The following is a 22,519-nucleotide window of genomic DNA, read 5'->3' as shown; positions in this document are numbered from 1 at the left end:
CACTGCAGGCCAGCGGGCTCTGGAGCGAGCTGGCCAGCGGCTGTCTTGCAGGTGCGCCAGGGCTCCTGCAAGAGCCCTTATTTCCCTGCGGAGACGCCTCTGGGCACCCGCCTCAGGGAGGGGAGGCTTCACCGCTGGGCCACCCAGTTCCCCCGGGGCTCGTAGGCTTCTGCCCCCAGCCAGGTGGAGGCAAGAAGGGCCCGGCGCACCCGAGCCTTTCCCCCTGGGCTCCCGTGGGCTGCTGCCGCGGAGCTGGCCGGGTGCAGCTCTCTGCCCCGCCTTCCCGCGCCCTGTCTCTGGGGTACCAGGCAGGCCCAGCCGGATGGACGCCCAGCCCCCAGTGTAGGCTCCCCTGCCGCTCTCCCTCTCAGTACACTGCTGGTTAGGTCCCCGTGTGTCACTCGGTGTCACTGTGTGTCACTGAGGGCCCTCCGAGAACTGGGCTTCTCATCCGAACGAGGCACAGGTAGATGGCGTCACAGCCTTGCCTGGGGCCGCAGCCGTGACTCTTTATTTTAATTTTTAGTCTCTGTATGAATGTAACGCTGATTTCCCAGGGGCAGGGTTCAACTGATTTGAGCCCTTTCTGAAAGTGCCGTGAGTAATTTGGGTCCTTCCGTAGGTGTTTACAGCAGGTGCGTTCTTGGTCTTTTGAGGTCAGAGGCTAGAGCTCTGGACCGTGCGGGATTTTCTCTCCAAAATCACTTGTCAGAACTTCCCGGAAGGGACCGATGCTTTTCATGGGTTCTAGGGGCACAGACTTTTACTCCCTGTTTGAGAGGAACGCAGCCCTCCCGGGTCTCCCCAGGCATCTCTCCTCCAGCGGGCAGATAGGATGGGGGGGGGGCGCGTCCTGCTGGCAGTGGCACCATCTGCCGGGGGCTCCGTGGCCAGGCTCGCAGGGAGCACGCCCCGAGCACGCTCCCTGCCAAAGCGTGTTCCCGAGTCCTGGCTCCCAGGAGCCCGGAGCCCTAATTAGCGGGCAGAGCGGGGCAGCCACTCAGCCAGGCGCAGAGGCTGGGTTCTGATATAATAACAGCCCGCTCCGGGCATGCTTCTCTTGCAAAATTCTGGGCTGCAACCGCCGATGTGTGAGGTGGGGAGGCGGAGGGAGGGGAGTTTATTTGATCTTCAGGTGAAAGGAGGCTTTATAAATAGGTCACCTTGTTCCACATCCTGAATTTCATTCTTTCCCCATCTTGGGTCAAAACAATGGTTTTACTGTTCTGGGGTCAATCGGACACACTGAGGGGGACTTGAGCTAAAAGGAGGTGAGTGTGTGTCTGCCACTCTCCGGTGGCCCCCCCTCAGCGTGTGCCCACCCCCCCCCCCCCGCATCCATCTGTCACCGGTCACCTTGGATATGTCTCCGTCAGAGAGGACTGCCCCTTCGACAGACTTTTTCTTAAACAACAAAATAGGAGGATACCTTTGAGTAGAGGTGGGCTCCAGGGTCAGTGGATCCCAAAGTGCTTCTGTGGAAGAAGGCTTTAACTGATGGCTGCTGTCCTGTATGCACCAAGGCTTGAAATGCTTGCCCCTCCCCAGTCCCTGCCCGTTGAGGTCCTTCCTCCTTCCTCGCCTGACCTTCACCGAGCACAGAACCGCTCTCCAGCCGCCGTGGGCTTCAGGGTTCGGGTTAGAGCAGTTCTGTTCTTGTTTGGGGCCAGGGGAGACCGTAGCTACCCTATTTTTACTGGGCAAAATAAAATGGTGAATTAGAAACAGTGTAATTGAAAGTCTTGGGAGAAATCATTGTAGAAATAATGTTCCTCTTTGGGATGGTCCCAGGGCTGCACCCAGGAATTCTCATCCTTTATTTAAAATGTCCTCCTGCCAACTCTGGATCCCTCCTGTCTCTCCCCGGGTAAATCAAACATTTATCTGCGCTTGCTTTAAAGAAGTGACACGAGTGGGGAGCCTTTAGGAATTGCTTTGGGAACAGCTTGTTTGTGGAAGTGTAAAGTCAGTATTTTTTCAGTGTGCTTTTTTGTGTGTGCTTAGAAATCATTTCATGACCAAAGACATGCATTTAAAAAAATTCAATTCAAAAAAACGTTCAAAGTCGGGGCACCTGGGTGGTTCAGTTGGTTAAGCGTCTGACTCTTCATCTCAGCTCAGGTCTTGATCTCAGGGTCGTGAGTTCAAGCCCCACATTGGGCTCCACGCTGGGTGTGGAGCCTCCTTAAAAAAAAAAAAAAGTTCAAAGTGAACACATCTTTCCTCCCACCCCACCCCCCAGGATTAACCATTGTGAAAGGTTTGCTGTTTATTCATTTAGACCTTTCTGTGTGCCTACAAACAGATACATGTGCACCGATAGAATCTTCTTAAATTCTGTTCTTACAGAAATGAGATCACGTTTTGCATAATGTTCTCCACTTTACTTTTCAAAATGTAACAGCATCAGGTTACATTTTACAAGTCAGCAGTCTGAGGGGCTCCCTCCTTCTCTTTAAGGCTGTGGGGTCTTAGGGCAGTGAGCGCGTCGCTGTGCAGGCCACTTGGGTTTCCTAGACAAGCTCCTGGAGGAGCAGCTGGTGGGAGATTGCTGGGTGTTTTACACCTGGGTGGGGGCTGCCACGTGGCGTGTCCTGGACACACCCCCACACCTGTGTGAGTGGCTTTCCACCACATTCTCTCTAGTTCCCCCCAACCTTTTTAGCCCTGTGCGTCCCACAGGGCTCCCTGTCCCCCCTCACAGATGGTACTCGGCCAGCGTCCCCTGACTCTGTGACGCATAGAGTGAGATGAGAACACAGCACATCCGACAACCTGCTCTCTGTAGCAGCCGTGGGAGCACGAGGCTTTGGGAAGCTCGCCTACTTCGAGCCCAGGGGTCCACCTGGAATTCCATCATAGACAGATGGCTATGATGGGTCCTGGGGCCACAGGCCACCCCATCCCATGGCGGCTGTGGGGTACACTAGGTGGGATGCTTTTGCCCATTAGAGGGTCTGAGAGGCACACCCTTTTGCAGTGGCCCATGAACTGACTTTCGACCCCTTGGAGGTGATGCGTGTGTGGCATTAGGGAGAGATGAGGGGTGTTCAGTCGAGGGAAAGGGGTCCCACCGAGTCAAAACCATAGGGCTTAGTGACATCTGGCCTGACAGTAGACACTCCGTCTGAGTCCCCCACCCGCAACCACCACCCTGGTCCCAGAGCTTTTAACCTTATCCACAGGACTGTGAGTAAATACAAAATCTTGAAGCTTCTAGAACATGTTTGCTCCTGTCCCTCTGTGTCCCTCTTCAGGATAAAACAAGTCTGTTTGCAGGGCCAGGGTGTGAAGCGCGGGCGTCCCTGCCCTGTGGCTGCGAGTCTCGCTTCCCTTGCACCATGTGCTCCCCCCGCCCCCACCCAGCCCTCCCGTGCCCGAGACGCACACTCACGACCTCGTGCTTGGCTTTGATCTTGGGGGCGGGTCCTCCTCTCTTTGTCCCTGTGGCACAGCGGGGCCGGCGCTGTGCCAGGCTTGGGGGAGTGGTGAGTGGGAGGCGGGACCCGGCGGAGTGGAGAGCCGAGGAGCAGAGGGAAGTGGAGTGTGAAGCGTGGCGTCTGGGGAGCACGCTCAGTCTCAGTGCCCCCACCCCAGCCGCTCTTCCCCGGGGGCAGGCGAACGTGGCCCGGCTGTCAAGGGAGAAGCCAGGGCTGTGCAGCGGGGCGCGCAGCTCGCCTGCCACTCCGGGTGAGGACGCCATCCACGCGGCATTTCCGGAACCACCTCGGCGACTTTGAGCGCACAGAGCCCCGCGCCAGCCCTGGCTCTAGGACCTGACCCCAAACAAGGCGCGGTTCTGCGTTAGGACTCCAGTGCTTTCGGACAGTTGGGTTAAGAGTGTCCTTCTCTCAGGCACTTTCCAGCCCACCCTTTTATGGTTCTTTTTCTCCTTCGATGCTTTTTGGTCTTTAATCTGATTTTACCTGTAGGAAAGTGTTGCTAGGAGCTCCCAACCCAGAATGACGCGTTGACTCCCCGTAACATGCAAGAGGAACAGTCCTACGGTTAGAGCTCCTTTGAACATACTTCACTTTCACTTCAGTGCCTGTGCACACAGGTGTGTGTGTGTGTGTTTGTACGTACACAGTGCGTTCTTACTGGTCGCGATACCCATCCTGCTGCTTTTGTGTCTGTTGAGGCGGCCAACGATCCACCCACCCCCCCAGTCCGCAGATCCCTGCCTCCCCCGCCCCCATCTCCAGCCTCGGGTCACACTGGGGTCCTTCTCACCCCTGCTCCAGGTGTGGCTTTGATCCTTGGGAAGCACCGGGGACTGGGGACAGTGGAAACAGCGTATATTTGGGCATTCAGAGGTTGGCGGGGTGGGAGGGGTACACCCCCAGAATTCGTCTTGAGGGCTGGCTTGGGACGGCCGTGAGCAGGTACAGGCGCGTGTGACCTCGGGGGCCCCGTGGCTGGTGTGTGTCTGAGCTTTCGGAACGAGAGCTCCCGCAGAGGGAAGGAGGGAGCCACAGCCCGGCCCTGCCTGGACTTGGACGCTCCTCCTGCCGCCACCGCTGGGGCTCTGAGCGAGCATGTGGCTGCGTGTGACTGGTGGGAGGTGGTGGTGGTGGCAGCAGGGCCATCTCTGTCCTCCGTCTCTCCTTGCTAGCCCCATAGGTCACTCCATGGACACACCCTCTGCAGCTCTGTTTCTCCCGGAGGGACAAGGTCTGGGTCCTCCCGATTCGTGGAGACTCACTAAGGACTTTCTGAGCCATCCCAGGCCCCAACATTCCCGGGACAATCCTAGGCCCTGAAAGGCCTGGACGTTGGCATTTGCCTCTCAGAAGGCAAGAAAGGGGACTGGTCCCAGAGCTGGGGCCCATGCTGCTTCTTCCTGTTCCTCCCCAAAGTTGGGTACCCACTGGGGACTCTGTCGTCGGCCCAGTGTTGACAGGAGCCGCACAGATCAAACCGGTGATTCTGTGACTCCACACCTGGGGGACGGCGCAACAAATCCAGATTTTGGAGATCGTGTGGGCCGTTTTGCCTGGGTTTAGAACAGGGATCAGCAAACTGTGGCCCTGGGCCAAATCTGGTCCACTGTCTGTTTTTGGTAAATAAAGCTTTATTGGAACATAGCCATGCCCATTCATTTCTATATTGGAAAAACCTAGAATATTGACTGTCTGGCCCCTGATAGAACACGTTTGCCAACCCCTAGCTTGGAAGGGACCTTAAATTTGATCTGTGTGTCTTGGCTCAAAGATGGCATCCATCATAGGGCCAAGTGCAGTTATCACGAAATGGATGACTGTGAACTTCGTTCAGTGTACGGAACGCAGCCTAGAAAATAAACATCAAAACAACAGGGAAAACGCCAGTTGTACTAGGTCTTCTCTGGAACATTGTCTCAGTTGGGCCTTAGGAAGCATGGGACCCCCATCTAAATGGAGGAGCAGAGAGAGCCCCGGGGAAGTTAGGGTAGAGTCCTCGGCGGTGGCCCGAGGCACTGTTTGGCTGAGCAAGTTTCCCCCCAGGACTAGAAACCCCAGGAGCGGTGCTGGTGGAGGAGAACAAAGTAGGGAGGTACAAACGGGGGGGTGGGGTGGGGGGGGGAAGAACCCTACTAGCCATCCCCAAGATGGGGCTAGCGGAGCTCCGGGAGACCCACAGAAGGGTGGAGCTCTGTGGCCACATTTGAAAATAGAAGGAAGGAAGGGGGCAGCTGGATGGCTTCAGTGGCCTCGCATGGCAAGAGGTGGCTAGGTGTGGACGGCAGGAGGTCTACGAGAAGGAAGTGTCAGCTTTGACCGTAGCCTGCACGCAGGGTGGGAACAGGCAGGTGACAGGTGAGTCAAGAGTGACTCCAGGGTGGCTACGGTGGTTGACCACGTGGGGGTGACTCTGAAGGTGGGATGGCCCAGAAGCAGCAGAGTGGGTGGGCCACGGCCCCTGGCCAGGCTCTGGGGTGCCCTTGCGTGGAAGCCCCCACAGGGCTGCACACACTTTTGCCTGTCCCCCTTCCTTCCGTAGACTCCCGCTGCTCAAGGTCACGTGGTTCAGGGGCCAGAAAGGATCGTCCCTCTTGGACAGTTCCCTGGGTCTCAGGCCCAGGAAGGTGGGAGCTTGGCACAAGGGACTTATCTGGAGGCCGTGGAGCGGGGAGAGCTTGTGGAACAGACCTGAACAGCCAGCCGGAGTGCCCCTGTGGGGTGATGCTGTCTTTTCTAATGGCTCGCTCTGGGGCTGGGCTGACCTTGCGGCCACCAGATTCCTTCCCACATCCATCTTCCGCCCGCCCGCTGTAACACTTCGTTGTCAGCGGAGATGATGTGCGGGGCCCCTTGTCTAGCTCAGGGGTTGGCCGACAAGGGAGCAACCTGTTCTTATAAAGTTTTATTGGAACTCAGCCGTGCTTCTTGATTTATGCACCGTCGGGGCTGCTTTCACACCCCCGGGCAGAGCTGGGTGGTTGTGCAGAGGCTGCCTGGCCACAGAACCTGAAACATTGTCCAGCCCCGTACACGAGACGTTTGCTGATCCCTGGTCCAGCTGATGCGGGAGTCACACGTGTACAGGTCCCCAGCTCAGGGGCCTGAGGGCTCCCTCCCTCTCTCCCTTTCTCGCTCCCATCGCCCTTCCCCTGCTCCACTTGACTCGTCCTGGCTCTCCCCACCTTCCCTGTTCTTCTCCATTCCCACCCCTTTCTCTCCAAGTAGATAAATTAATGTGTTGGAAGGACTTCTCCCCACCACCTTCCTCTCCCACATGTCCTGCCTGCCCAGTGTCTTCCCCGACTCCCAGCCGCCTTCTCACTCCCCACCTGTGCCCAGGGTGGGGGTGGGATCTCCTACGCTGAGATGCTGGGATAGAGCTCACAGAAGGGCAATGGCCACTGTGTTCCAGAAAGTAGTAAAATGAGCTGTCTTAGGAAGTAAGCTCCGTGTTTGTCCTCCAGAGAGCTCCCCACAGGGTCCTGCACAGGGAAGTCACTGGGTACTAGCCAGAGCCCTGGAGGTTTCGATGGCTCTCAGGAGTCAGTGGGCCTGAAGACTTGAATTGGGATTGTCCTGGGGGATCCAGGACGTAAGGTCATAATATCCTCAGAACTTTCCAGAACCAGGTTGGTCCTCTAGCCGCAGAGGACCGCAGAGGATACTAGCTTTGCGTACATTTGACACAAGGGGTCCTAGCCTGTCTCTGAAGAAATGACCATGCCTCAGGGAGCGAGCCTTCTATTCCATGGCAGAAAGGGGAAGACGAGAAGCTTGATGTGCTCAATGAGGTGGGGGGGGGGGGTGCGTGCAAGTGTTCCCACACAGGGACATTTATCCTGCCGAGAGCCACCCTCCTCGAGGCCTGGCCTCCCTGAAGATGTGGTCCCAGGCGAAGGAGGCAGTTTGGGGTCAGCTAGAAGACCGACGACAAGAGACAGCAAGCCCATTGCAGATCCCTTCCCTCATCCTGGCCCCATTGGCCCCCCTCTCCCAGATTCCCCTGCACATCCCGCCCTCCTCTCCCAGCAGGTGCTCTCTCCCTGCCACCTGCAGAGGGGAGTCCTGCAGCACCCCCACAGCGGGCTCCTTTGGACTCTCTTCAAGGAGGCACCTCAGTGCTCCTTGGAACAAGGGACCCATGTGTTGCTTTTCCCAGCAGCCAGGCGCCCGTGGCCTCTTGCCCAGGCTCCCCCACGTGCTCATTCAGTTACATTTACTTAGCCAGGAGCCTGCCTTCTCTCTTGTCTGGTCGGTCCCAGGAGCCCGTCCCCCAAACCAGGCAGCCAAGAGTCCCTTCCACAGGCCAAGGAGGTTTGTGATGGCAGAGAGAAGCGTTTCTCCAGTGAGGCTCAGGGAACCCAATGGCATGTTTTTTTCCCTGATCCCAGGCTGGACACTGAGGATGGGGTGGCCAGCCCAGGGGCCATGAGCAGAGTGTCCCTGGTGGCCCTGGCCCAGGAGGGACATAGGACTTGCTAGAGAGGTCGCTGCAGCCTCGGGGACCAGCAAGCCAGGAGACCCCTAGGGCCTCCCAGCTGAATGCACATGCAGACCCCCAAGCAAGCTTTCCGCCTGTACCGGGGTCCCCTTCCCTGGCATGAACCCCTGGAAGCAGTTGTGCTGGAAAAGAAGAGGGGCTGTGAAAGGGGGTCTGGCCGATTCTGCGGCCTCTCACGGCTTCACTTTCCCCCCCAGACTGCAGGCAAGGGAGATAAGCTGCCCGTTGGCTTGACCGGGGAGGAGACCCACTGCCTTGGGGCTCGTTTGGGAACCATCCAACCTGGCCTTCTGCCCTGAGCAACTGTGATTAGGTATTCGGTGAGCGTGCAGCCGACGCCCTCGAGCATGGTGCCCGGCCCCCAAGCCCCCTCTCCGTGCCGACTCCTTCCTAGCAGTGTACTCTGGGGGACAGAGCCACGGCTGCGGTCTGCCCCGCATCGGGTGTGCTGGGACATGTCCAGGTGGGCGGCCTCGTACTCCTAATCACTGTGTTCCCCTTCTTCCCGCACCCGCTGCTCACCCGGCCTCCTGTTTCTCTTTCCATCAGGCAACACTGAGGGCTCCGCAGTCTCCAGAGGCCACCTGCCACCTTCCTTGGGACTTCTGTCTTGGCCTCATCGGGAACCTGGACGGGAGGCCCCACGATTGATGAGTTTGCCCCGGGAGTCCGTGCAGAGGTGAAACCAAAGGCCAACATGGGTCAGAAGGTCACCGGAGGGATCAAGACTGTGGACATGGGGGACCCCACGTACCGGCCCCTGAAGCAGGAGCTCCAGGGCCTGGACTACTGCAAGCCCACCCGCCTGGACCTGCTGCTGGACATGCCCCCCGTGTCCTACGACATCCAGCTGCTCCATTCATGGAACGACAATGACCGATCGCTCAACGTCTTTGTGAAGGAGGACGACAAGCTGATCTTTCACCGGCATCCGGTGGCCCAGAGCACAGACGCCATCAGGGGCAAAGTCGGGTACACGCGCGGGCTGCACGTGTGGCAGATCACGTGGGCCATGAGGCAGCGGGGCACACACGCCGTGGTGGGCGTGGCGACAGCAGACGCCCCCCTGCACTCCGTCGGGTACACGACCCTCGTGGGGAATAACCACGAGTCTTGGGGCTGGGACTTGGGGCGCAACCGGCTCTATCACGATGGCAAAAACCAACCGAGCAAAACCTACCCGGCCTTTTTGGAGCCGGATGAGACATTTATTGTCCCCGACTCCTTCCTCGTGGCCCTGGACATGGATGACGGGACTCTGAGCTTCATTGTGGATGGACAGTACATGGGAGTGGCTTTTCGAGGACTCAAGGGCAAAAAACTGTATCCTGTAGTGAGCGCCGTCTGGGGCCACTGTGAGATCCGCATGCGTTACTTGAATGGACTCGACCGTAAGTGTCCTGTGTTCTGTCCAGTGTGGCAGTGTTCCCGGACTCCCTGTGGTCCCGGGGTCCTGGCTGTGCCTGACCAAAAATGTACATCATTGGAACTAAAATGTCTCTAAGTAGTTATCCCAGCGCATTCAGATCCTCAGAGGCTGTTCCTGCCTGCCTCTGCTTAAATGAAGAGTTCTAGCTGGAGTCTGCCAGATTACCTGATGGCACCTCATGCGTGGATGGATGAGTGGATGGATGGATGGACGGACGGATGGATGAGTGGATGGATGGATGGATGGATGGATGGATGGATGGATGGATAGATGGATGAGTGGATGGATGGATGGATGGATGGATGGATGGATGGATGGATGAGTGGATGGATGGATGGACGGATGGACGAATGGACAGAAGGATGGATGGATGAGTGGATGGATGGATGGATGGATGGATGGATGGATGGATGGATGGATGAGTGGATGGATGGATGGACGGATGGACGAATGGACAGAAGGATGGATGAGTGGATGGATGGATGGATGGATGGATGGATGGATGGATGGATGGATGGATAGATGGATAGATGGATGAGTGGATGGATGGATGGACGGATGGACGAATGGACAGAAGGATGGATGGATGAGTGGATGGATGGATGGATGGATGGATGGATGAGTGGATGGATGGATGGACGAATGGACAGAAGGATGGATGGATGAGTGGATGGATGGATGGATGGATGGATGGATGGATGGATGGATGGATGAGTGGATGGATGGATGGACGGATGGACGAATGGACAGAAGGACGGATGGATGAGTGGATGGATGGATGGATGGATGGATGGATGGATGAGTGGATGGATGGATGGACGGATGGATGGATGGATGGATGGATAGATGGATGAGTGGATGGATGGATGGATGGATGGATGGATGGATGGATGGATGGACGAATGGACAGAAGGATGGATGGATGGATGGATGGATGGATGGATGGATGGATGGATGGATAGATGGATGAGTGGATGGATGGATGGACGGATGGACGAATGGACAGAAGGATGGATGGATGAGTGGATGGATGGATGGATGGATGGATGGATGGTTAGATGCTCTTTGTTTCTGGTTGACCTCTCTCCAGTTTTGATCTGCAGTTGACCAAATTCTAGCACAGTAGCCAGCATATTATTGAGCTAGGGTTTGCAGTCTTGGGGGTGTGAGGGCCTCTTACATAAATGAAAGCCAATAGCCTCTCTTACTCGTTAGACAGGCTTAGGGTGTCTCTCTTCTGGTGCTGGAGGCTTCTGAGTTGGTTCCTTTAGACCATGGTTCCCTAGGAGGGGCTTGTTCAGCCATGATGTCAGAGGCCTTTGGAGAAGAGCATGTGGATTAGAAACAGGCTGAATCAGCAGCAATTTCCACCTGTCCTTTGGAAAAGGGGGTGGCCTTTCTCAGACCACGTGTTAAAAAAGCCCCCATGTGGGGACACTGTCCTAGCTTAGGAGGTGGAGGACTCTGTGGCTTCGTGGCTGGGACCCCACGGTGGCAGGAGGTCTCAGGGTTCCAGAACTATCCATCCTCGTGCTTCCTTACTCTTTCTTGGTCCTTTCTACCATCTATAGACCCCACCACGGAAAGGGGGTGGGGCAGAAAGCTTTGCCCGCCTAAGTGTTGACCATCCCTATGGGGAAGGTTTGGCCTGCCCCTCCCCCCCAATAGGCCCGGTGAGAGGTCGGGGAAGCCCCTGGTGGGGTCAGAAGCACAGAAGCTTACTCTGGTCTTTAAGCCTCCAAACCGTCCGCTTCTCCCATGTCTCATCCCTGTTTCACCTTTGGAAGATACCAGAGAAGATATCCAGGGACATGAGGCAGAGGGAACTCTTAAACACTTCTCTTTGGAAGCCTCCACCACCCGCCCCCCCTTTCCCTCGCTCCTTGCCTCTGGCTTTGGCCTGGTGATGGCCATGACCTCACCTGTGCAGCCCAGTACCCCTAGGTCATGGGACTCGCGGCAGGGGTGGCCAGGTGTGCGTCCAGCAGGTAGCCTCCCCTGGGAAGTAAGCTCAGACCCCGTCTCAGGAGCCCACAGAGCAGATTCTGTGAGTCTGTCTCCCCGGTGATGGTAGTAGAAAGTCCACAGCCAAATTTGCCCTAGGCTGGGATGGGCAGGGATTGGGAGAACCAGGCACGTCCTGCCCAGGACCCAGGATCTCAGGAGCCCTGACCCTGGCAGAGGAGTGACCATGGCCCCAGGTAGTTTCCTGCCCGTTCTGTGCAGACAGAGGAATTGCTGGGCTCCCTGCGTTGTCGCCAGTCACCGAGACTGCTGGTGTCACAAGAGCCACGCAGCCGCTATCCCCTCCAGGAACAGGTCCATCAGCGTTCACGGTTCACGTAGCCAGCTGTCCTACAGAGCACAGTCCCCAGAGGGGCACTAGCCTGTTCACCGTGGCAAGCCAGGGCACACTCAAGCAGAATTATCCCTCTGCTGCGTCAGGGCAAGGCCGGGCGAAGGTTCTGCCGGAACAGTCCCGGAGGCCCGGACAGGCGCCTTGTAAATAATAGATGCCCTGTCAGCTCTGCATCGGATGGGAGGTGGGAAGCGCTTGTAATTTTTCTCGTGGGGGGGAATGGAAAGGGATTAAGGGGAGTGGGAACGCGTTGCAGAGAGTTGCATCTCTGAGCTGGGTGTTGGGTGGAGACTCCAAGTGCCAGGCGGCTCGAACCCACGTTGGATTCTCTTGATTCATAATGAGGACCCCTCCGTCCCCAGAAATGTCATGCTATAGCCCAAGCCGAGTCTGCCTCCCCGCCGGGCGGCAAAGACAGTCACTGGGACGCAGCAAGGAGAGGATTTCTCGAGAGGCAGTCAGACGCGGAGACAGGAGGGCAAGCCTCAAATCCTCCTCCCCGAAGGGAGAGTCGGGGAAATCGAAAGGCAAAAGGGAAAGGTCTGGGTAAAGAGTTGCGCTGTTAGTCTGCGGCTGCGATCAGTTCCCATGAACTCCTCGGTTACTGGTTTCGATGCCAGGGAATACCCGGGCGCTCCCTTGCCGTCTCGACTTCTCCAGTCCGGGTCAGACCGAAATGGGCCCCATTCTGCACAGCCAGTTGGCTTTGGAGGGTCCATATAGGAAAACCCATGAGGGTGACCCAGTGTCCTCAGCCCGGTGCACGTGCGGAGAGTGGGATGTAAACGCTAGCTCACCCACACCTGCTTACCCACACCTCGGTTCTGTACTGAGAGCACCTCATGCCCTAGAAGGATCGCTCTGGCTGCTGTGTAGAAATGAACGGTGGGGGCGAGAGTGGCCGCTGGGAAGCCAGGGAGGAGCCCTGACAGTTGTCCAGGGGAGAGGTGACCTGACCCGGGCTTGGGCCAGGGTGGGGGACGTAAGTTTGAGATGCGCACTCCACACATTTAGGTGGCTCTGCAGATCTGGAGATAAGATCAGTGGGGTAGCCACCGATGGCTGAGCCCCTGGGCGAGATCACCTAGGGAGGGAGGGGACAGAGCTGAGGCTGAGCGCCGGGGCGTGTCCACGTTTCGGGGTCAGGCGGATGAAGGGGAGAAGAGGCAGAGTGGCCGTGGGGCTTTGGGGGGAGAGTCGTGGCCTGGACAACAAATGAAGAGAGGACTTCCAGAAGGACAAGGCGATGCCAGGTCAAGCACGGTGAGGGCTGAGAGTTGTCCATCAACTTTGGCAACAAGGCCATCACTGGTGACCTTGACAGAAGTCGTCAGGGTTGGGTGGGGTCAGAAGCCTGACAGAGCAGTGGGTTTACAGAGGAACAGAAGGGTGTGTGTGTTCGATTCCTGGGCTGCTGGAACAGATGACAGAAGCTGGGTGCTTAAAACAGAGTGCATTCTCTCACCGTCCCGGAGGCCAGATGTCCAAAATCGGGGTGTCAGCAGGGTTGGTTCCTCCTGAGGGCTCTGAGGGGAATCCTCCCCAGGCCTCCCTCCTGGCTCCCGCTGGTGGCCAGCAGTTCTAGCTGGTGGATACATTACCCTGTCTCTGCCTCCATCACCACATGGCCACCTGTGTCTGTCCTCATCTGATTGGGACACCAGCCATTGGATTCAGGGCCCACCCTCCTCCAGCATGACCTCATCTTAAGTAATTACATCTGCAAAGATGCTATTTCCAAGAGGGCCACGTTCTGAGGATCCAGGCGGTTCTGAATTTAGACGGGGGGACACAACCCCCCCCCTCGTTATAGAGGTGGAGACAGTGACTCTAGACCATTCCCACGAGACCCCCAAACCAGCCCCTGAGGGGAAGGTGAGACGGCAGTCAGATGGGGTACCCATCGAGTGAGGTCGAAGGGCGCCTAAGTCTTCTGCCCAGGAGGGTTTATCTTACCTTCCAAGGTAGCTGAGGAAGGGGGAATGTCCGGGCAAGACCAGGTTCGTGGTCCACCCGGGGAGCAGTATGACAGGCAGAGAGTCTGGCCAGGGCTGGCTAGAGACATCGTCTTGGCGCCACAGCCTTGGAGACGGTCTGACCTGTGAGCCCTCCCTGGGCTGTCTGGGAAGTCGTCTGCGCCCTCCTCCCACCCCCACCCCCAGCCCACCCCAGCCACCAGGTCCTGACCTCAGCAGGGAGCAGCGGTTTGCAGAGCTGCTCAGCCGAGGTCGCTGAGCGCGGCACTCCCCGGCTGCTACAGTGCTCACCACAGGGAGCAGTTTGCTCCCCTGCCCCCTTCCCGGTGCGCCGGGCAGCCCCTCCCCAGCAGAGCCCCTGCCCCCCCCACCCCCGTGCAGAGCAGAGCGTGATCAGTGTGTCCCTGTGTGACCCCACCACCACCACCGTCCAGCCAGCTCTGACCACAGGCCACTTGCTCTGACTCCTCAGGCCTTGACACCTTCTGGGGCTGAAGCTGCAGCTGGAGGGACTGTGGTGTCACCTTCCTCTTTCCCAGGGTAAAGGGGTGGAGACGGCTGTGGTGGGGTGTGCTCCCGCCCTGGAGATGCAAAAAGAAAAAACCTACTTGCAAGCTGCAGACTGGCCGTCACAGAAGGGAGAGTCCCTGCCCCATGGGTCCTCCCTGCCGCCCCCCCCACCCCCGCTTGTGACTGCGTCTCCCACGAAGCAAGGCTTTTCTCTGCATCCCTCCGTTTTCACATTCTCCCTTTTACGGATCCCAGATCAATTTGGTGAGGTTTTTCCTGATTGTGGGATAGGAAAGGGCTCAGCTGTTTTCCTCAGAAGACTTTCGACGTGATGACCCCTCCTGGTGTCACCCTGGCCTCCCTGGATGCCCTCCCAGGGCGCCTCACCCGGTGGCTCCTACCTGCACCTCCGTTCCAGCCGGGCTCCAGGGAAGCGTCTAGGCAGGGACACTAATCACCCCAACCTGCAAGGGCTTCCTTCCGGGGAGAGAGAGGCCACTTAGGAGGGAAGGGGTCATTCTAGACCCCCATCCCCCAAAAGGCTGATCATATGAAGACAACAGGCTCTCAGAGTCGGGGGGACAGGGAGCCAGAGGTTCAGTGGGTGTCAGGCATCTTTCCCTGGTTGCCGAGGACAAGGGGTCGGTGTTTCCTTTTGTTCTTTTTTGTAAGAATCGCTTCATGTCAAGGGGGAAACGCACACGTATCCTGATGGTCCTCCAAAATGGCTCTCTTCCGCCCAGGACTTTCTAGAATCCATTTCATAGAGCATTTTCACTGTAAGCTACTTGCAGGAGTAAGCGTGAGGTCAGGCTCAGGACCCGTGTGGGCAGTGGGTGAGACTGGGAACGTGGCTGATCAGGGGCACTTATGACGTGAGACATCTGTCCTTGACCTCACAGACCCAAGTTCCTTCCCTGAGCCCGTCAACTAGCACAGCATCAGGCTCTGGAGGCATGAGCTGGGTTGTCGTCTCTCTGAGAAGTGCGGGACAGCCAAGGTGGCGAGCTGGGCCGTGCATGGTGAGACAGGCCACCAGGCAATCAGTCCTCCTAGAAATGTGGAAGTTAGCGCACAGACCCATGCAGTCCCGCGTCCCTCAGCTCCCATGAATAGCACCTGATTCACTTCCCAATTTCTGTGCTGGACTCCATGTCTTTCCCCCCCATCTCCCATTCATATAAACTATGTAAAGTTTAGGACGAGCACCCCAGCTTCCTGGAGGCAGGTCTAGCGGCCGACGCGCCTCTCATGGGTCATCAAATCAACTTTGGCCTTCCCTGTTTGGGAACTTCTTCAGCGGAACTTCAGTGGGGACCTGGCTTTGTGGGTGGAGCTGGATACAGAGCCTTCGGGTGCCTGTCAAAAGCGTTGAGGTGGGGAGGCCTTCTTGGGTTCTGTTAGTGACTAATGGAAATCAGCACAGACATCGTCCAAGGCCCGGTGCCCACGTCCAGTTCCGTGGCCAGTGCACTCTTGGTCTCTGCCCAGCCTTTGGAAAGCAGGCAGACCACGACCCTGTGCATCATCGTTTGCCCCCTACAAGATCCAGGGGGAGCATGACCTATTTGTGTCTTTGCGGCCCCCAAGAACAGACCCATCCACGGGAGGCTCACGTGACTGGTCGTATCTTCGGCTCATGGTGCATCACTGCTTCTGCTGGCTGCTGCTTCTGCAGCTGGTTCTGGCCCATCTGGGATGTCTGAAGGACACGTTTGGGTTCCCACCCGCTCCCTAACTGGATTATTCAGTGTGGCCCAAAGATGGTCAGACAGAGGAAACTCCCCCCCCCCTTACACAGCTGCTTTCAGCGGGGGTGGAAGGAGGTAGCCACAGGTCCTCGTCCCTTGGGGTAAACTGCAGGGGGCTTCCTCCTCATGTTGGCATAGAAAGAGCCAGACTATGGAATTGGCTGCCCCCGGGTGTATATCCGTGTTCTAGCCCCATCTGTAGATTGCAGGGGGGCCACAGTCCCCTCTAAGCACACGATTCGTGCTCCATGAGCTGCTGCCGGTGCTGTGATGTTAATTTCAGGTCGGCTGTCACCCAAAATACGGGGGTTGGAGTGGCAGGGTGTGCAGGGCTCTGCCGTTCAGAAACATTTCTTAGTGAGGGTCCCCATGGGATGCCTGGGAAACCATTAAGCTAAGAGGGTGTGATGGGAACGCCCTCGTAACCTTCCCTCCGCAGCCCTGCATGGCACTCTGGCCACATTCAATGACTCTTGGTACTTTCTCAAGTGTCCCCAGCCACCAGGGGAAGCCCCTCTGCCTCCCCGTGGGGCCGAGCCACATTCTGGAGGGAGAAGGGGCTGGCCCAGTGTGGCAGATGGAGAGAGCTCCTGAGTGGAGGAGAGGAAGGGCCACCGAAACCCCCACTTGATCCGCTGAAGGGCCACTCAGCGTGTCCAGGCCGAGAGCCACTGGGAGGCATTTCTGGCCTTCAGGATCTCAGCGGGAGGAGACTGAAGCATCTGGTCCGGATTCCTCATCTTATAGAGGGGGAAACTGAGGCCCAGGCAGAGGGAGGGGGCTGCTCGAGGTCAGGCTGCTGTGCAGGGAGGAAGTGAGGAGCCAGATGTGGGGCCGCGCGTGCAGGGCGCTTTGCGATGAGGGAGACCCAGGCTCTGTGGGCTTGCAGGCGGAGAAACCCGTCCCTGCTCACCAGGAGTCCGGAATGCTTGGCCCCCAAAGGGCAGAAGGTCATTTAGCTCATCCTCCTGCCTCCAGGCAGGGCTCCCCTTCATTGTCCTGCAGGGCTCCCCTTCATCGTCCTGCGCTGTCCAGGAACGGCCCCGTTTCAAAGCTTTTCATGAAAAACATCGACCATTTCAGTTCCTTTTCCCGTCTCTCTGTGGCTAACTGCCCGTGGGAGATGAAGAGCAGTTGCTTGCCTTCTTTTCAAGCCAGGAATTTAGTAAATGTGTTACCAAGCCTGAGATTTATTCCTCTAATAACAGCTCTGTTGAGATGTAATTCACAGGCCGCTAGTTCCTCATTTAAAGCGCATGACGGCTGTGCTGCCATCACCACGATCGGTTTTAGGACACTTTCATGCTCCCCAAAGAAACCTGCACTCCTCAGCAGTCTCCCCCCCCCCCACGCCTCCAGCTGTAGCGTTTGCTCATCAATAATTGAGGTTTTTTAATGTTATTTTTAATATTCGGAGACACACTTTGATCCACTTCTCATTGGGGGAATGGGGTCTTGAGGGAAATGCTGGGGTTGGTTTTTTCCTCGGTTTTTTGGTCACAGGAGAGTCTCCGTGTCAAAGGGAGATCCTGGCTGAAGCCACAGATGTGCTCCCTTCAGCTCTTTGCAGACCCGTGATGCCGTGGTGCGGCCCCGAGCATCTCCGGGCGTGCTCACCGGCACCTTGCTTCTGGGAAGACAGCCAGGAAGAGTCAGTTGCAGGGAGGCAGGGAGGGCGAGGCCCACTCTGCCCGCCGGCCTCCAGGGCCTGGCAGGGTCTATCTGAGACTCGGGCTGCCTGGAGCCTCCCTTGGGGGAAGACAGGTCCGCGCCGTCTGGGGACATAAGGACAGAAGCGTTCTTGCAGGCTGCGGCTGGAAGTCCCTCTCACATTCAGGTGTCCGAGGCAGCCCCGCCGTGAGCCCTGGCCTCCGTTTCCCTGGCTGTGAGATGCTCTGGCAGTGGCTGGGGCAGCCTCGAGGGTCCCGGCTGCGGAGGCTGGGCTGGCATTTCCACTTTCCCTTGTCTGGCCCCCTCAGCTTCGCTCTGTCAGGTGGGAAGAAGCCCAAGGACCTAGGCTTTCTCTAGACACTATGCCTTCAGGCCACGGGGTGGCTGGGCCTGCCTCCTACAGAGTGTGTCTCTGGACCAGCATTTCTTCCATCTTCATTGGTGGCTAAGGATGTGGTTGCTGAGCCCGGGCTGCCTGGATTCAGACCCTAGCGTGTAACCTTGACCCATCAGGCCCCGTTGGCTTTAGCGCCCTCACCAGTGAGGGGGGGACGGCTGCAGGACCCACGAACACTGAATGCCGGCGTGGGGCCTGTGCTGGGACGGGCTGGCTTCCACGCGCCCGGTCAGACGCGCAGTGAAGGCTTGTGCGGTGGGTGAGAGCAGGGACGGCCTGGGTTCAGATCCAGCTCCTTCTCCTTCTGTGACCGTGGGCAAGACATTTGGACTCTCCGTCCCTCAGCGTCCTCATCTGTAAAATGTGGATGATAATAAGGATGCCTCCCTGGGATTAAGTCCCTCAGAACAAACCATAACGAACTGTCAAAGGAGTTTGCGTCTCCGGAGGGCTCACAGAGGTGCCCGGCCCAGAGCGGGTTCTCCGTGCTAGGTATTCACAGTTGACTTAAAACGTCAAGTTGCCTCACTGCTGATTGTGTGTTGACATGACAATACATTATAATTCCGCTACGACGGCTGTTGTTAGCGTTGTCCGTTCTCGAGCCGTCCCGAGCTGTGCTAACCTGTCCTCGCTCTCCCCTCTGCCCCCAGCCGAGCCCCTGCCGCTCATGGATCTCTGCCGCCGCTCCGTGCGCCTGGCCTTGGGGAAGGAGCGTCTGGGTGACATCCACACGCTGCCGCTGCCGGCCTCCCTCAAGGCCTACCTCCTCTACCAGTGACTCCACCCCTGCATCACCAGCTCGCCAGCCACCTGGTGCCACCTCACCAGCCTGTCGCCGCGCCCTGCGCCTCGGACTGGCATCCGGCCACGGGGGGGAAGTCCCTGCTCTTCCTCCCCGTCCTCCCCGCTGCCCCTGCCGGCCTCCGACCGCGCGACACAGGCTCCTCTGTTCCGTGTCCCGACATTGGCAGAAGCCCCCCTGCATACCGCGTCCCAGTCCCTCTTTGGAAAAACACATGGAGAACAGACTCCTGGGAAGCCCTATACTGAGCTCCGATCTGCCCTCGGGGTGGCGTGGGGATCCCCCCGACCTGCCAGGTCCCGGGAGGTGGTGCCCCGGCACCAAGAGCAGACCCCAGGGGCGCTAAGAGGTGCTCGGATGAGGGCCGGTGCTGAGGCCAGTGGGGCCCCGCCACAGCAGCCAACACTCAGGGCGTCAGAAACTCATCACGGACACCGAGGCAGAAGCCAAGATGGGACCTTCCACAGGCACATGGGCGCCCAGCATCAGCCCCGGCTGTCAGCCCCCCCGGTACCCTGTATTTATTCTTTTAACAATAACAAAAGCCATTTATTTATTCCATGTAGAAAGGAAACCTCGTTTCATCCCCCACTCTCTGGAGCATTCTGTGGCTTGGCTTCCACCTGCCCCTCCCGTTGGGCTGTGGCTGTGGTGTGTCCTCATGTGAGCACAAGGAGGTCTCTGTGTGGGTCCCTGGACCTGCCGTTTCCAGGGGGCTCTGCTCTGGGTTCCTGAGCACAGGCAATATGAGAGTCTTGGGGGACCCGCCTGCAAGGGCTGCGGCATTCCCTGTGTCTCCAGGCAGGAGACGTACGTCTATCTTTGCACGTGGTTTTCCTTCTTTAGTCTTCTGTGGGGGGTTTGCTTTTGCTTTTGCTTTCCTAGCTGAGATCTCCCATGTGCATCCTCAGAAGCTCTGGCTTCCTAGAGCCTCAACTAAGAAGGGAGGACGAGTGGGTCTCCAGCCCCAGGGAAGCCAGGGGCGCGGCGGGGTGGGGAGACCAGAGTGAGGTCGTGCCCCTAGGAAGCCAGCTCAGGCCTCCACTTGGTGCCCTCGTCCAGGCTCTGAGCCCAGGGGGAGCAGCCTCGGCTCATCACGACCCCCCAGAGCCACACAAGGAGCAGGGCGGGGTGGGGCGGGGCGGCCGGCAGAAGAGGGCCCCTCGCGCCCTGCCACAGCCCCCCCACGTAGCAGACCCCAGCCCCTGCCGCCGCACTCACCACTTCTTTGATCTTGAAGTCAACTCACTTAGAATCTGACTTCTGTTCATTTCTGTACAGGTACAATAGATGACTTTATTTGTTTAAATGTTTAATATATATACATATATATTTGTCCGTAAGAATTATGTTTTAAACAGCTGCTGTAGGGTACCTTTAAAAAAAAAAGTCTTCCAGTGGAGTATATTTTTTAAAGCACAAAATTGGTGCCAAGTCTGGGTGAGGAATGTAAATTACCCCCTTATTATTTTGAGTTTTTTTCCAAGGAGGGGGGAGAAACCTTACCTGTAAGACTTTTAAAGACTTTTCCTCACTCCTGTTTCAGGGTGGGTCATGTTCTCATGAATGTTGCACACGAGAGAGTTTTACTTACACAGATCCCAGCCTTACCGCCTTGACCCAGCGTTCTCCCACCGACGCTGGATGGATGGATTGTGGGCTCTTGCTCGTCTCTCTGCACCTCTGTCCCTGGCTTCCCAAACCTCAGCCCCACCCTTCTTTCCTCTCCCCCCAGAACCTTGTGACCTGTACAGTTTTGAAACTCCCGTTCTATTTTATGATGGTTAATAATAGTCAGTAACCTAATAAAGGAAAGTTTATTAAAATACAAAACCTCTTTGAGTCCCTCTCTGTGCCTTGGGGGGAAGGGAAATGGGTGTGGCCAAGCCCTCCCTGGGTCCAGTTTTCACTAGATAAAGCAGTGCTCCCCTGGGAGCCCATGGCAGCGGGTGGGAGGCCAGCCAGAGCCCTAGTGAGGAGGAGAATCCTAGAGAGAGGAGATCCGAGAATGTCCCCATCCCTTTACAGAAGTTCGTGAGCCTGCAGCCCAGACTAAGACTTTCTGAGCCCAATAGAAAGGATTCCGCACATCGGTGAAAGCTTTCGGCTCATCGGTGTCCTACAGCTTCAGTTGACCTTCGGCTTTTTAGAGGCAGGGGAGAAGCCCGTTGGAGCACACTCAGAGTCCAGGCTCTGCACACTCGGTGGAAGGAGCTGGTCCTTCACTCACCTCCGTGTTCCCAGTGCCAAGCGTGCAGTGATGCGGGTGAGCCTTCCCGGGGAACCCGTTCTGCCCGCTGCTGTGGGCAGGGTTCCCCCCATCCCCTAGCAGAGAAGACAGGAAAATCAGGCTTATTCAGAGGAACGGTGAGTGATACGTGACTAGTCAAGACATTTACTAGATACGATTGCGTGTCATGACTAGTTTCCAAAGAATCGGCAAGAATGCGGTTCAGCTCCCTGTGGGCCCATCAGGATCTCACGGTGCTGCGAAAAGTGCCCTGGTCTCAGGGCCCAAGACCCCTCGGACCAAAGTCCCGTGTCCCTTGCTCTGCCCGCCTCCTAGCCAGCTTTCCTCAGGCCACCTGCTCTGACATCCCATGAGAGGTATGGGCTAAAATGGACGTTTTTTCAGAGGCCTGCCTGACATGAACCGAATCAACGTTTCTGGGGCCAGGCCAGGGATCTGCAGTTTTCTCAAACTCCCCGAGTGACCTTGCCTAAGAGAGTTTGGAGACCACTGTTTGCGACTGTGTCAGCTCTTTTTCCGGACAAGTTGCTGAGGAAAGGGAAATTCTTTCAGTGTGTTGGTGGGTTGGCCCAGCGACGAGCACAGGGACTCTTGAGTCAGACCTGGGTTCAAATATTGGCTCTGACCCCCTGTGTGCTCTGGGACGAGCCTCCATCAAATGGCCATCCTCGCTGTGCCCATCTCTTGGGAGGGCAGCAAGGGTGAAATGAGGCTTTAGAACAGGGCCCGGCATACAAGCAAGTGTGCAAACGAATGCTTTTAAAGCTCATGCACTTCTGTTCTGGAAAACAGCCGCTCCGGTCCTGGAATTGGTCTTTGAGAATGGTCCAAACACCCCTAAACCAACTTCCCGACAAATGTTCTTTCTTCTTGGGTAAAGTCTCCAAAGATCAAGGTGGGTAGGGGGGAAAAGGGAGCCCTGGATGCCTTCCCCAGATGCGTTGGGAGGAAAGGGGTGGCCTGAAATTATTTTTCGGTTGGAGTTCATGTCTGGGTTGCAGCGGGAACTCTGCTGGCTTTGAAAGAGGTGGCAGGGGGAGGAAGGGGGTCAGGCGGGGGGTGGGGGGGGCGGTGTGGAAACCGAAGGAAAATAAGGCCCTTTGTACTGCCCGGAGACTTCTCGGGGAGCGGGCTTTCGCGTTGAAGGGAGCAGTCTTAATAAAACCATCTTGCAGACCGGCCCATGTGGCTGTAATTAATACCCTGCCTTCGAGCAGGTAGCCGGCCTGGGGCTTGGCCATAGATGGGAAGAGCCCTCCCTCCTTCTCCTGCACCAGGCTTCACTCCCACCCTTCCTCCCGCGCCTCCTCGGCGGCGAGATGAGGAATGTGGACTTTACTGAACCATAAAGTATGCCGGGGGAGCTGGGGAGGGGGCCGAAGACAGAGCAATTAGTTCATGCTCCAACCCAGACACCCAAACATGG

General features: G+C 57.3%; 1 protein-coding gene across 4 annotated transcripts in view; it reads left to right on the top strand.

Moving 5' to 3' along the window:
* Positions 1–20,689, top strand: part of SPSB1 (splA/ryanodine receptor domain and SOCS box containing 1) — a 66,812-nt gene extending 46,123 nt beyond the window's left edge. For 3 of the 4 annotated variants that reach the window (XM_045803604.2, XM_087858704.1, XM_087858705.1), the window contains exons 2-3: positions 8,494–9,335; positions 18,691–20,689. In XM_045803604.2, coding sequence (XP_045659560.1) covers positions 8,642–9,335; positions 18,691–18,818 — 822 coding nt within the window. In that variant the 5' untranslated portion in view covers positions 8,494–8,641 and the 3' untranslated portion in view covers positions 18,819–20,689. Of the gene's footprint in view, positions 1–8,287; positions 8,408–8,493; positions 9,336–18,690 lie in introns of those variants that run through there. The other variant, XM_045803605.2, reaches the window with a different exon arrangement.
* Positions 20,690–22,519: the final 1,830 nt, after the last annotated feature.

The sequence above is a fragment of the Ursus americanus genome, chromosome 33, assembly GCF_024610735.1.
Source record: "Ursus americanus isolate L20-20 chromosome 33, mUrsAme1.1.p, whole genome shotgun sequence".
NCBI classification, from domain to species: Eukaryota; Metazoa; Chordata; class Mammalia; order Carnivora; family Ursidae; genus Ursus; species Ursus americanus.
Note: the sequence above shows the minus strand (reverse complement) of the source record. Positions and strands in the feature narration are given on the sequence as shown.